At 39.4% G+C, this 15293-nt stretch overlaps 1 protein-coding gene and 1 long non-coding RNA gene across 2 annotated transcripts; both read right to left on the reverse strand.

Moving 5' to 3' along the window:
• Positions 1 to 4994: 4994 nt before the first annotated feature.
• Positions 4995 to 6269, reverse strand: LOC114455304 (zinc finger BED domain-containing protein 1-like). The gene is made up of 2 exons (XM_028436462.1): positions 5860 to 6269; positions 4995 to 5750 (listed from the first exon to the last, which is right to left on the reverse strand). The coding sequence occupies exons 1-2, from the start codon at positions 6090 to 6092 to the stop codon at positions 5147 to 5149; spliced, it is 837 nt and encodes a 278-aa protein (XP_028292263.1). The 5' UTR covers positions 6093 to 6269; the 3' UTR covers positions 4995 to 5146.
• Positions 6270 to 8839: 2570 nt separating this feature from the next.
• LOC114455306 (uncharacterized) lies at positions 8840 to 9458 on the reverse strand. The gene is made up of 3 exons (XR_003672667.1): positions 9305 to 9458; positions 9054 to 9128; positions 8840 to 8923 (listed from the first exon to the last, which is right to left on the reverse strand). It is a non-coding gene; the product is annotated as an uncharacterized LOC114455306 (long non-coding RNA).
• Between the last annotated feature and the right edge of the window lie 5835 nt (positions 9459 to 15293).

The following is a 15293-nucleotide window of genomic DNA, read 5'->3' on the forward strand; positions in this document are numbered from 1 at the left end:
TCCCATTAGATTAATGTAACTATTGAGATTATTACACCTAAATATACTGAATGATTAAATCATCAGCTTGATCTGGTTCAATTATAGGAAATCAGAGAAATATTTATCAATCATAACTTTATGTAACTCATTATCAGATAAATGAAACAAGATTCAGCAACAGTAAAAACACTAATGGAGTTATTTTTGCTTTTCATGTGCTATTTTTTATCATAAACTCCATGCCTTTTTTTTCTTTCAGCCAAGTTTCTGACAGTTCTTTAAAAACATCAAGCAATCAACACCCAATGATGGAAGAATTTGAAGATGGCACTGGGCCCCCCCCGTGGATCTGGTTCAATGTGACACCTGTAAAAGAATATTCCTCCCCAAAGGCTTTTAGAAACAACTTTAAACAACAGATAAAAAGAGAGACGTGGGAGAGTGTTTTCAAGGAATAAGACGTGAACGTAGCATATGACACATTTACAGACACAATAACAACAATATACGATAAATGCTGCCCTTTGAACCAAATAATCAAAAGTAAAAACAAACAACGTACCATGGATTAATAAGAAAATAGCAAAAAAGAAAAAACATATTATATAAAAAATATATAACAGAAAAAACATTGAAAGCAGAAGTACATTATAAAAAATACAGAAACAAAGTCAATAATTTACTAAGAGAAAAAAAATGAGAATATTATGAAAAAAATTAAAAGAGAATAAAAACAAAAACAAAAAATTGTGGGAAATTATAAACACCATAACCATGCGCAAAAGCAAAGAAAAAAATGCAGACCACTTTATAATAAACAATGTAAAAGAATACAATAAAAACATAATAGCACAAGCACCAGATTTTGAATAAAGAGAAAAAACTAAAAAGTTTAGATTGCATTTTCAGATTCAGAACATGAATTCCACGATCACGGATAATCACAGCAGAAAATCTAAAAAAAAAGTGAAGAATAATTGTGTTTTTGTTACTTTTGGATAAAGTGAAATTAAATTTTCTAAAAAAAATAGCACATGAAAAGCAAAAATAACTCCATTAGTGTTTTTACTGTTGCTGAATCTTGTTTCATTTATCTGATAATGAGTTACATAAAGTTATGATTGATAAATATTTCTCTGATTTCCTATAATTGAACCAGATCAAGCTGATGATTTAATCATTCAGTATATTTAGGTGTAATAATCTCAATAGTTACATTAATCTAATGGGACCAGCTTTGTCTGTGAACACGTGAAATATAATTAAAAAATATTGCGTTTCACAAATTGGGACGGATTAATAATGACATGAGTATTTATGCTAACATTTATTTCACACAACATATGACATGTTAGTTTATATCCTTCCATATGTGATACTCACAAAATGAGTGTTTTGTTGAGATGTTTTTATTTTGGTTTCGTTCCATGAGTTCGTGTCACATGCACATCCTCCTCATCCCATATTTGCAGAAAAACTTGGTCGACTGCCCCAGGTACCTGGTTTCACACAAGTAACAGTACTTGCTGATGTTGCTCACAATGTTGCTGTTATTTCTGGATATGTAGGCCTCTGCTTTTGTCTGGATTAAAATTGTTTCATGGTTAGTCTTTCTCGCTGATCCGAAACCAGAACTCATTTCTTGGGGCTTGTGTGCCGCTCCTGATGGTGGGCTCGTGAGGCCATGAAATCTTCGTATTTCTCACGCCATATGGACGGCTTTGGTTGGGTTGGTTTCTGGAAGAAGATTTCAGTTCCTCCTGTTCTCTGCCTGCGGGAGTCAAAAACCTTTCTCCTTTTTGCCAGTAACTTTTGGCAGATTTCTTTATGCTTCTCTCGGTCTTCGGGGAAGAATCGTCTTATACAGATTTGACATTGAACCAGATCCAAAGGGAGGGGGGCAGTGCCGTTGTTGGGCATCCGTGCATGTTGCTCCTTGCAGATCTGAATGTGTCTGTCTGCTGCACTTTCTTTGAACCTCCGCTGACAGTAAGGACACTGGATATAGTCTGGGTCATAGGGGTGAGGTGGGAGTGGAGGCAGCGATCTTCTGAAAATCTTTGCTGCTCGGAAAGAAGAAATTAAATCTTCGCGGTTCTTGCGCCAATTGGATGGCTTTTTGGGAGGTTCGGCTTTTGGTTGGGTTGGTTCCAGGACAGAGAATTCAGTTCCTCTTGTTCTATGACTGCGGGAGTCGAAAACATATTTCTTTTTAGCCTTTGACATATGGCAGAAATTGGTATGTTTCTTCAAGACTTTGGGGAGGAATGTTCTTTTACAGGTGTCACATTGAACCAGATCCACGGGGGGGGGGGGGGCCCAGTGCCATCTTCAAATTCTTCCATCATTGGGTGTTGATTGCTTGATGCTTTTAAAGAACTGTCAGAAACTTGGCTGAAAGAAAAAAAAGGCATGGAGTTTATGATAAAAGGATATAAATTTGTCTATAAGAACAGATTACACAAGCCAGGAGGTGGGGTGGCACTATTCATAAAAGAAAATATTGAGATGGAGATTATAGAATCGATGAGTTTAACCGTGGAAGAAGTGATGGAATGTATAACAGTGAAAATTACAAGTCCAGAGGGACGTAAGATAATATACTGTTTGTATCGTGCACCTGACTGTAAAATAGACCTATTTAATGAGAAACTAACTAAAATGATAGAAGAAATTAAATATAAGAGATTACTGATATGTGGAGACTTCAATATAAACATTTTAAATCCTTTAAAAAATACACACATTGAAGACTTTACTAATTACATGTACACAAATGGATTAAAACCTCTCATAACAAAACCAACCAGAATTAATAAACACAGCTCAACACTGATAGACAACATCTTCACAAACATACAAAACACAGATCTAACGAGTGGTATATTAATAAATGACATCTCTGATCATTTACCAATATTTACGATACTTAACACTAAAAAGAAGAAGAACTTTGAAAATCATAACACATTGACATACAGAAGACTGGAAGGAGAAAAACAACTAGGCAACTTTAAACAACAGATAAAAAGAGAGACGTGGGAGAGTGTTTTCAAGGAATAAGACGTGAACGTAGCATATGACACATTTACAGACACAATAACAACAATATACGATAAATGCTGCCCTTTGAACCAAATAATCAAAAGTAAAAACAAACAACGTACCATGGATTAATAAGAAAATAGCAAAAAATAAAAACATATTATATAAAAAATATATAACAGAAAAAACATTGAAAGCAGAAGTACATTATAAAAAATACAGAAACAAAGTCAATAATTTACTAAGAGAAAAAAAATGAGAATATTATGAAAAAAATTAAAAAAGAATAAAAACAAAAAATTGTGGGAAATTATAAACACCATAACCATGCACAAAAGCAAAGAAAAAAATGCAGACCACTTTATAATAAACAATGTAAAAGAATACAATAAAAACATAATAGCACAAGAACTCAACAGTTTTTTCATAAATACTGGAAAAAACACGGAGAAAGGGATTAATAAACACCCAACACTTAAATGGAACCATTTTGACAATGAGAAGAAAGACATTGATAAGTACCTTGTACTCGAAGAAGTAACAGAAGCAGAGGTGGATAGAATAATCACAACCTGTACCTCAAAAAAATCCAGAGATGTTAATAATCTAACTATGAGTCTAATAAAAACCATAACAGCTGAAATAACCCCGCCATTAACATATAAGTAATCTATCATTTAAGAATGGTGTTTTCCCAGAAAAAATGAAAATTGCAAAAATCAGACCGATTTACAAGTGTGGAGAAAAATGGAATTTCACTAATTATCGACCTATATCAATATTACCACAATTATCGAAAATTCTGGAAAAACTCTTCATGAAAGACTTGACAAATTTATAGAAGACAATAATATACTACATGAAGGACAATATGGGTTTAGAAAAGGACGTTCAACAGCAATGGCTATAATTGACATCACGGAGAATATAAGAGAAGCATTAGAAAAAAAACTATTTGTATTCGGAATTTTTCTGGACCTAAAAAAAAGCCTTTGACACAATTAATCATGATTTTGTAGAAGAAAAACTTCAAAATTACGGAATAAAGCACAACGCCTTAAAATGGATTAAAAGCTATATGACAAAAAGGAGACAATATGTTGACTTTGAAGAACACACATCAAAATGCCAAACCATACAATGTGGTGTGCCACAGGGTTCAATTTTAGGGCCAAAACTGTTCATTTTATACATAAACTACATTTTCAAAGTCACAAATTGCCTCAAACTAACGTTGTTTGCAGATGACAACCATCCTATGCTCAGGTAAAGACATTAAAACTCTAATAGAGTCAACAAATGAAGAACTGTCAAAAATTCAGACATGGTTAGATGTAAATAAACTAGCCCTAAACGTCAGTAAAACAAAATTCATCAATTTCGGAAAGAGAAAAATAACAGGAGATATAAGACATGAAACTAAACATGGAAATAATAGAACAAGTAAACGAATATAGGGTACTAGGAGTGTGGATGGACGACAAGCTGACCTGGAAAAAACATATACAAATAGTTAAAAACAAAGTTGCCAAAAGCAGTTACATCCTATGGAAGCTTCAACAAATCCTACATACCAAATCACTAAAAACAATCTATTCTTCACTCATAGCATCGCATTTAAATTAGGGATGGGAACGACACGGGATTTGGGAAATCGATTGTCGAGGCCCATGTGTCGACTTTTTGTCGAATTGTCGGCCTTTTTTTTTTTCTTTCTTTTTTTTAAAGAGCAGCAGCAATGCGGAGGGTGGAAAATAATCTATACTGTTGTACTAGTTAATTTTAGTCTAAAAAACATGGCTCTAGTGTCCAATATTGACCATTAAAGCAGTAACACATAAGACGTACTTTTTGCCGTTTGGAATTTACAGAAATAAAACAGCCAGTTCATTTATTATTTAGTTTTGTAGGCTACATGTAGCCTAAACAAGTTATTTTTACAAATAAAAAAAAAACAAACTAAATGAACATGTTTATCACTCGTGAAAATAAGCAACAATTAAAATCGAAAAACAGCGTGCCCATTTTTTTTTTAAACCACAGAAAAGGACGGAGCCTAACACCAACAACTCAGATCTCAGTGAAAATAAAATATATATAGGTATCTTACCATTTCGGCCTAATTTTTGTTTAAGAACAGAAGCATGTCTACATGTTTGGGTAGAAGGCGACTGCGGAGTCTATTCACGACCAGTCCTGCGGCTGAAAACACTCTTTCCGCCGGCACAGATGTGGCGGGGATGCAGAGGTAGGCTTTTGCCAGACGGCTCAGGTTTTTAAATCTGGACTCATTGAGAGACCACCAGAGCGCAGGATCCTGACTGGGTGATATTCCTTCTTCGTTTGTGTAACGTTCTATTTCAGAATGGTCAGATGTGACCGTGTCCCCCTTGAAATAGTCCTCTCCGAAGAATGAAACCATTGCATCCACCTGTTTAGCCCTTTTAGCGGGCCCGGACTCGTCATCATCAACGCGCGCACTATCACCTGAGACCGCACGGAGGCCGGACAACAGATCTCTAACCTTTTCTTGCACAGCTTCCTTAACCTCCTTGGTCGTGAACTTTAGGTGTTTGTGACGTGGATCCAAAAAGGATGCGATGAAAGCTGCCTTCTTCGCGGTGCCGGTGTTTTCAGGTTCCATTCGAGAGGTGAGAGAGTCTGACACTCTTCTCTTGAATTCTGAGACTCTTGGAGACTCCCCCTCGTCCCGCTGCAGGTGCCTGACAAGGAAGCCATTATATTTTAATAGAATAATTCTCCATTTTCCCGCATATAGACACAAAATCATATAATCAATTAAAAAAAAAAAAAACACACACGCGCGCTCACCTGGAAAGCAGAGCAGCTGTAATCGGGTAAACGACTGACACCGACACTTCTTTTTCACTGCACAGTGCGGTTGTGGCTGACTTCAGCGCACGTAAAACTGGAAGCAGTTCTTCCATGGTGTGCCAGTTGGCATCGGTGAGATCCAGGGTCCTGGCATCCGACAATTTGGTCACCTCTCGGTCGGACAGAACTGCTGCTATGGTCCAACGTTGCTCGAGCAGGCGTTCAAACATATCATGGATAGAGTTCCATCTTGTTTTTACATACTGGATGAGACGGTGAGGCTCCTTAAGTTGTATCGCCTGCTTCTTCTTGAGCGCCTCAGACGCAACGGTGCTGTGATGAAAGTGCGAGACAAGACGACTTGCCCCGCCGACAACATTAGCTATCGAGTTCAATTTGAAGCCATCATTGACGGCTAGCTGCAACGTGTGTGCAAAGCATCTGTGTGACTCCCATTCCAGGTGGCGAGAGGTTGCCACAGTTACATTAGTAGCATTGTCGTGAACGCATGCTACAATTTTGTCGGCTATCCCCCAGTCCTCAGCTGCTGCTCCCAGAACATTCGCAAGATTTTCGGCGGTATGCCTCTCTGGCATGGCGCGCGTCTGCAGGAGAGCAGTTTTCATTTTCCAGTCCTCAAAATAGTGAGCCGTAACAGTCACGTACGACTCTGTAGTCAGAGCCGTCCATGCGTCTGTGGTGATGGCCAGGTGTTCTGCTGCACAGAGCGATTCACGGAGAGATGCAGCCTTATCTTCATACATTTTTTCCAAACGCACAGTCGTCGTTTTGCGACATGGCACTTGATAATCGGGCTCAAGAAAAGCCATTAATTCACGAAAACCTACCCCCTCGACAAAGCTGACAGGCAGGACATCTTTAGCTACCATGCTAGTCATTAGACCAGTGATCTTCTCTGCGCGGCTACTGTCCAGCTTTCGCACCCTGAAGGCGTCCATGCTGCTCTGTTTTAATGAAGACGGCATCGGGTGTTTTTTCTCGAGGTGAGCCAGCATCCCTGACGTGGATGTGTGGAAAGCGTAGTCCTTGCCACACAATTTGCACCTCACTACCTTATCATCAATTTTGCTAAAACTCCCCCACACCTTGCTCCTGTTATGCGCTGCTGCCGCCATGTTGACTGTGTCTCCTGTAACCATGGTTACCACACACGTGTGTGTATTTGAATGAGGGTCAAGCAGGGTCAACGGTCAAGTGGCGATCCCATTTAGAAAAAGTTGATTTGTTTTACTTAAAATATTTAATTTCATTATGGGAAAAGTGGCACTTTATGATGTGTATTTGAATAGAAAATGTAATAAATTAAAAGCCAAAAAATAAAAATGCAATCTGGAAATCCCACAAGCCCCGCCCCCTCGACATGTCGACACTCTATTTTTTTTGTCGAGGGGAGCATGTGTCGAATGTCGGTCGTTTTGTCGACAAAAAGTCCCATCCCTAGTTAGCATCCACTAATCTTAATGTGAGCCTAAAGTGGCCCACATACCCACTGAGCAAGCAACGTCTATGGACGTCTAAGACGTCGGCCAGTCCAGGCCATAATCTGGACGTCTATATCACAGCCATATTTAGTGAATAAATGACATTGAGATTATACGTCCAGTGTGACCCGATTCTGGACGTCTATAGAGAACCAAAATGAGTTGCAAATAGACGTTCCGCTAGGCCAGGGGTCTGCAAACTTTACTCTCAAAGGAGCCATTTTGTCTAATGTCACCTGGATTAAAGTCCTTTAGAGGCGAAAAAATACTTTCTCAATAAAGACAATACAGTGTATTAAATTCTCCAGTTCAATTATATCGAATCATTTTATGTAAACAATTTTTTAAGTTAATATATTTGAAGGGCTACAAAACATGATCGCTTCAGTCAACACATGATAATTGATCATTTTTTGTAACATCGAGCATGCATATTGAACTAAATCAACTAAATTACATTATATTTTGTTCCAGAATATTCTTTTTGTTAAATATCTTACCAAGAATTTAAAACCTAAGTTTAGCCACAGGTGCAAGTGAAGTTGATGATCTGTAGAGGTTTCAGGAGGTGACGAAGGAAGGTGATTTATTTTTGGGTTAAAAAATTGATTTATCATGATTCTATTTGATGTCAATGTCATTAATAATCAATACTCTCTGTGAGAAATAACAATTCATTATTTTAATATTTTTTAAAGCTATAGGGAGCGAGGCTCCAGAGCCCCAGGTTGCAGACCCCTGTGCTAGGCCATGATCTGGATGTCCATATCACAGCCAGAATTAGTTGATAGATGACATCGCAATTATACGTCACCGTGACCCGGTTCTGGACGTGTACAGACAAACCAAAATGAGTTGCAAATAGACATTCTGCTAGGCCATCATCTATACAGGTACTAATATGATAAAACAAAAAAAATTAATCATTACATGTTTAGTTTAAAAAAGTAATAATTTAAAAAATTGTATCAAAATAATATTTTATAAATGGACATTTATTTGCAATAAAAAATACGTACCAGATTTCCTTTTACAAATACACATCAAGAAATACTGCAAGTTGAAATCCCAGAACTAGACTGTGGAGGTACACATGGAGGACAGAAATAAGAAATGACCCAAAAAAACAAAGTGGAATCAATAAATAATATTTATTACATGAGGACACTTCACAAGATATTTTAAGAACTACCACATTAAAATAGTTATACAAATGTGTCCAAAAGAAACGTTCAGAGATTGATTAAACTAACATATTCTAAAAAGCCTCTTCTTTCTCCTCTGCTCTTTTTTCTCTCTCATCCTCTTTCTTCTCCATCTCCCTCTCCCTCAAATAGGCCAACAGGTCCACTTCACTCCTCCTCTTCCTGCTGTTGTCTCCTTCTTCTGGCGGAGAGGCCACTGTTGCCACCGTTGATAAAACGGACGTGATGAGGTGGGGCATGGCTATACTGGGCCGTTGGCCCATCACTTTCATCCATTGCCTCAAACCACTTCCAGGTGGCAGCAGTGGTCTCTCTTCCCTCTGTACTGACCCCTGTCCTGGGCGTCTTCAGTTCCTAGCAAACGGCACATTGTTTATTAGTTAATGATCCCAAAGCTTACCTGGTAATTGTGGTTTGACACTGTTGACAAACCAAACAACTATTGATCCAGATAATAGTTTTTTTTTTTTTTTTTTAATCAAACCTTGTACTTTTGCTTTAGGTTTTCCCATTTCTTCTCCAGCCAACCTGCCTCCACCTTCCCCTGCAGGTTGTGGACCTTGATGAAAATGCCAAAAAAATTACAGGATTAGAATAGGAAATGTGGGCTTGTTGCAATAGATGTTTGTGAATAATAATGACAAAACCATATGCAAGGCACATTTCATTTTTTTAGCACTTTACATACAAGGCAATGCACTCTATATGATGAAAACAAAACATTTAACAGCTTACCAATCAATAACAGACCATCAACAGCAAATCAACTGCAATCACAAGACAATTAATGCATATACTTATGAATTAACACTTTTGCTTTTAACAGCAATCGCTAACTTTCCAGTGCATTGATTGATTGATTGATTGATTGATTGATTATTGATATGCTCGCGCTAGGTATTGATTTTTAGTTGTTTATTTTTTTATTTACTCATTTATTTTATTTTATTTTTCAAAACCTTTTATGTTTTTTCACTAAAATGTGCAGGTCGGTCTTCACAGAAATTTTGTCACAAAGAACCAATATTTTGTTTATTGGAATATTGCACTGGTGTCACTGGTAAGAAAGACCCTATTTTTTGTTTACAGAAAGCACCATTGGAAATACTTATTCATTTGCATTAGTACACTTATTTACAAAATGTTGCACTAAAATAGTGTCACTTTTTTAATTTATTGTCTTTCAGAGATATCAAATACATTTTTTTTATTTTTTCACTTAATCTTTTTTTTTCGTTATGTCAGATTATTGTAGACTGAATTCTGACCAATATATCGATAATCACAGTATTGTCATATTTTGAGATAATTGCTATTGTGAGCTTTGTATCATGTATTGTATCGTATTGTGAAGTACCCAGAGGTTCCCACCCCTATTCTAAATCACTTGTCTCAACAAACTACAGTACAGATCAGATCACATAAATCTACATAGGCACAAACAAATGATTAATGTCTATTATCTCAACCGGAGAAGCAACAAATAATAAAACAATGCAAAATTTCCAAGACTAATCTCTGGAGAGTAAATTGTGATGTTACACTGAGCTGTAGCGTTACGTCATTACTCTGAACTAATTCACAATTACCACATTGTACGACGCGACTTTCTTACTAACTCAAAACCTCTCTGGGCCACGTTTCGACGACCCGTGAAAAGGTTGTTTTTGTCGTACTGCCATTCATAAAGCCGTCTGGTGTCCTCATCGGTCCTTTCGGGAAACAAACTCATGTTCTGTATTGTTATGCGTCAATAGGATGCTTTTATATCATTATCACAGCAGGCCACACAAATGCTAAAGAAAACACACATAACGATATTTAATCTAAGAGCCCACTGCAGACGAGCTTCGCCCCCAGCTAGTCTGCAGCTAACTCTGGCATACAGCTAATTACTAGCAAGCAGCTACTTTAGCAGGCAGCAACAAATATCCTCAACGCATTACCTCATGCCTTGACCAATCCTTGGACCGGCTTCCTCCATCTCCGCGTTGAAGTGACGCTTGCAAGTCGCAATGCATCATGGGGCGGTTGAGTGCGCGTGTAGTGTACATCCATGTACACTTAAAAATATGTCCGGAAATAGTACAAATCCGGTATTTCTGACGGCCATAATCTGTGCAAACTATAGAATAGGACGCACTTTAGACGCCATACTGAGTGCGAATAGTGCAAATAGTGCGCTTTTTCAGACACAGCCATAGTGTACAACCGGGTATATCTGACGGCCATAATCTGTGCACACTATTGGAATGGGACCACTACGCACTAAATATGAGTGACAATAGTGCGTACTGCACCATTTCGAAAACGGCCAATGTTTTAATCATCATCACGGTGGCAAAGTGCCTGGTGAAGGGGTGAATTCAAACCCACCCACCAAGGATGCACAACTGTATCCGGGATAGATACATCTTCAAGGAGGAAAACATCAACCTTCCGGGACCTCCAGCGGGCCCATTTCGAACTCTATCCAAAAACCAAGCACATATTCAGACTCAGGGGAATAAAACAAGTCTGCTGATACTACATTTTTTAAAAATGAAGACTTTTTTTTAACGCCAAAAATAGGGCCTTTTTGGCTTTAGCGGGCGCAATTTGGACTTTACCCAAAGACCAAGCACATATTCGGACTCGAGGGGACCAGACCTTTCCGTTGATACCATGATTGGCCCATTCCTAGCACTTTTAAAACAGTATTTTACATATGAATATTGCATTTATCCATGGTTGAATCATGTATATGTATCGCACGATTACACGTGAATTAGCGAGATCTTATGAGTCCTTGCTGCAACAGATGCTCAGCAAAACTGGAGGCGGTGGGGATTGATGGACTGCAGATTGCGCTGAAGTTACACAGCTGAGCAGTTTCGGTGCAGATACACATCCAGTGGAAATCCAGGATAAGGCTCTGCGCAGCAAGGAGCTGTTTACACACTTTCTAAAAGCGACAAGTCCCGAATGTGGTTAGCGACATGAAAACATTTTGTCACACATTTCAGCCTTAATGAAGGGAAAAGTCAATAGTGGTAAAAAATGTTTGTGCTAGTGATTAATAAAAGGGTCTTTGTGGCATTTTTCTCCATCTGTTTATTATTTGAATGATCTGGAATACAAGTCATTTCAAAACACCATAGGTAAAATTTGACACTTTGAGATGTCTTATGTCCTATTTAGGACATCCGTTCTTATCCTTGGTTTCCACCTGCACATAAAAAAAAATGGATCTCTTCCCAACCGGAGTGTGTCAGTGTCGTTCTCCTGAGGTCGTGTCACATGCACATCCTCCTCATCCCATATTTGCAGAAAAACTTGGTCGACTGCCCCAGGTACCTGGTTTCACACAAGTGACAGTACTTGCTGATGTTTCTCACAATGTTGCTGTTATTTCTGGATATGTAGGCCTCTGCTTTTGTCTTGATTAAAATTGTTTCATGGTTAGTCTTTCTCGCTGATCCGAAACCAGAACTCATTTCTTGGGGCTTGTGTGCCGCTCCTGATGGTGGGCTCGTGAGGCCATGAAATCTTCGTATTTCTTACGCCATATGGACGGCTTTGGTTGGGTTGGTTTCTGGAAGAAGATTTCAGTTCCTCCTGTTCTCTGCCTGCGGGAGTCAAAAACCTTTCTCCTTTTTGCCAGTAACTTTTGGCAGATTTCTTCATGCTTCTCTCGGTCTTCGGGGAAGAATCGTCTTATACAGATTTTGCATTGAACCAGATCCAAAGGGAGGGGGGCAGTGCCGTCGTTGGGCATCTGTGCATGTTGCTCCTTGCAGATCTGAATGTGTCTGTCTGCTGCACTTTTTTTGAACCTCCACTGACAGTAAGGACACTGGATGTAGTCTGGGTCATAGGGGTGAGGTGGGGGTGGAGGCAACGATCTTCCATCCTTCATGGCTGCACTGAAAATCTTTGCTGCTCGAACACAAGAAATTAAATCTTTGTTGTTCTTGCGCCAATTTGATGGCTTTTTGGGAGGTTCGGCTTTTGGTTGGGTTGGTTCCAGGACAGAGAATACAGTTCCTCTTGTTCTCTGACTGCGAGAGTCGAAAACGTATTTCTTTTTAGCCTTTGACATTTGGCAGAAATTCGTATGTTTCTTCAAGACGTCGGGGAGGAATGTTCTCTCACAGATGTTACATTGAACCAGATCCACAGGGGGGGGCCCAGTGCCATCTTCAAATTTTTCCATCATTGGGTGTCGATTGCTTGATGCTTTTTAATGTATCTTCTCTCTGACTCTCTCCACTGAGCTCTAAACAGAATGAAAGTACTGTTTCTGTGGATAACAGGAGCTAAAACATAGAACCATAGAAGCTACGTGATGATGTCACCCAGGAGGCTCCGCCCTATGTAGCTAAGGAACGTCTTGTGTCAGGGTGTGGCATCTGTGGTGGTGGTGGTAGTGGTGGTGGTGGTGGTGGGGGGGGGTTGGAGTTGTTGTGGGGTGGCAGTGCCCGGTTTGGCCTGCTTGTGTGCACTAGTCGTTTCTAGCATTCCAAACACACTAATGCATAACTTCACTTATTTACAGTTTCTGAGTCAATTATCAACCCTTTACCCTAAATAACAATATTGAAATAAACAATCTGTGCATATTTACATCCATGCAGTTCCCATATACAATGGTGTCAGTATAACTAACAAACACAGATTTAACATCTGCTTAAAAGAATAATGTACCTAGTTACATAGTTTGTCACTGCTGATCATTACCTGCAACATGTATTTACCCAGTATTTTAATAGTGTAAGGCCTGGTTCACATTTTAAACATTGTATTACTTGTGTGGTTTGTGTACAAATAACTGAACACTTTTACTAGCAGCTTTACCCAACAAAATCACCCAACTGTTGTTACAAAATATTTGCAGATGCTTAACACAATAAACTCTTAAGTATATTAAAATATAAGGAGCCTACACATCAATAAATTCTAGGTCGCCATTTTGACAACCTTCTAAATGTGGACCGCTACAAGGATGGGCAGTAAACATCTAATCTGGCCAAAGAAATATACTTCGCACACTCAATCTAACCAAATTATCCTGTCTCACAGGTATTCAAAAGGCTTCAAATGTTTGGGTGAATATTACACACAATTTAGAAGACACGATGATCTGTCAGTTTTATCGTTCCGCAGGCCGCATAAAGTCTGAGGAACGGAAAGCTGAAAGCCCATATTAAGCAATGCTCTCCCTGAGACAACACTTTCCCTCTTGAGGCCAAAATGGAAAACTGCACCAGTCTGTGCAGGCTGTCTACACTATGTTAAATGTGGCCCCACTACTTTAAAAAAAACTTACAAAAAAACAAACATAAGGATTACCAATTGTGACCATACATTTGTAGGCGTAAATGAATGTATTTTATTGCATAATTGTGACCATCACCAGCCCTCCCTAAGGAAGGGTAAGAAACACTTTATTATAGGGAGGATATAAAAAGAGAGGGCAGTGTTACACCTAAGTGAGGGGGAAGGGACCAGAGAAGAGGAGGTCAGGGTAGGAAAATGGAAGGGGTGGGGAAGAATCAAGTGTTTTAAGGTGAGAATGAGATGTGATGTTATCGTTGTGCATAATGTGCTTATTGTGTTGTGTAATCAGTTCAGCCAGTTTGGTGACAAGTGGAGAAATGTAAGGTGGTGTATAATGGATAATGGTGGTGGTCGTGACAGAGAGAAGGAGGGAGTAATTATACCAAAAACTGGTATTTGAGATCAACGTGTCTAAGGTTAAACCCAATGCAAGCTTATCCCACAGCCCAAGGCCAGTGCATCCTTGACCAATGTTAGTGCAAGGACCGCTTCTGCAAACCCAGGCGCCGCCCCGAGCCCAAAAAAACCTGCCAGGCCGGCCAAAACGAAGGGAGCCAAAGAGCCCCAGGCCACCCCCATGACTGAGCAGCCTCCCTAGAAGCACAAGAGATCCCAGGCCGTGAGGCAGCCAACGCCCCTATACACACACCCGAGAAGTCCCAAAAGAGCCGAGAACCCAGTGCGCCCCGCCACCGCCCCCAACTTAGAACATTAAGGAGCCCCACGCCCAGGAGACAGCCAGGACTGCCCCGGACAGGCAGCCAGCGGGCGCATACCAGCAGAGACCGGACCTCAGGCCAGAAGGAACTGGAACAGGAGTTGCCCGCCCAAGGATGACAGCCGCTTTCTTGGCCGCCTGGGGCACCAAGGTGATGCTGCATGTTGCCTCACTGGCACCCCAGATCAGCCTTCATTGATGTTTTACAGAACCATGCTTGTGGATGTGCTTAAGGTGTAAATGGTTCACATCAGGTATTGATTCTTTCAGTATTTTGGGCCAAATTAATCCTTTTTTTGTAGGACTTGCTAATAAAACCTAAAATCAACATTTCCCTCTGGAATAGTCCGGCCAAAGTGTCAAGGACGGTGATAGGGAAACAACATCAGAAGTCCGCTTTGCCTTTTTAGTGCTTTTATTTACAGTGTTTCTTTAAAAGCAACACGTGTTCTCCAAAATGACATGTCAAAGCACAATCATCTTTACTTGGCAGACACATGTTTGTAGCAGCATGGCCTCCCCTCTCTTTTTTCCCCTTCATCCAAACTCTCCTGGCTTTTAAAGCATGACTCATTAGATGAGTAGCTGCACCTGTTGGTGGATCACTTAATTCAAGGGACAAAGACACACTTCCTTTAATTACAAAACAAAGGAACCAAACTCTGAAATTTACATTAAATCATTTAC

The sequence above is a fragment of the Gouania willdenowi genome, chromosome 21 (genome assembly GCF_900634775.1).
Source record: "Gouania willdenowi chromosome 21, fGouWil2.1, whole genome shotgun sequence".
Classification (NCBI taxonomy): domain Eukaryota; kingdom Metazoa; phylum Chordata; class Actinopteri; order Blenniiformes; family Gobiesocidae; genus Gouania; species Gouania willdenowi.

Excerpts from the sequence above, each read along its gene's own strand:
- LOC114455304 (XM_028436462.1), bottom strand. The coding sequence starts at position 6,092 with ATGTTTGAACGCCTGCTCGAGCAACGTTGGACCATAGCAGCAGTTCTG. Across the intron at positions 5,751-5,859 it reads ACAGCTGCTCTGCTTTCCAG|GCACCTGCAGCGGGACGAGG; the intron begins GTGAGCGCGCGT and ends CTTCCTTGTCAG.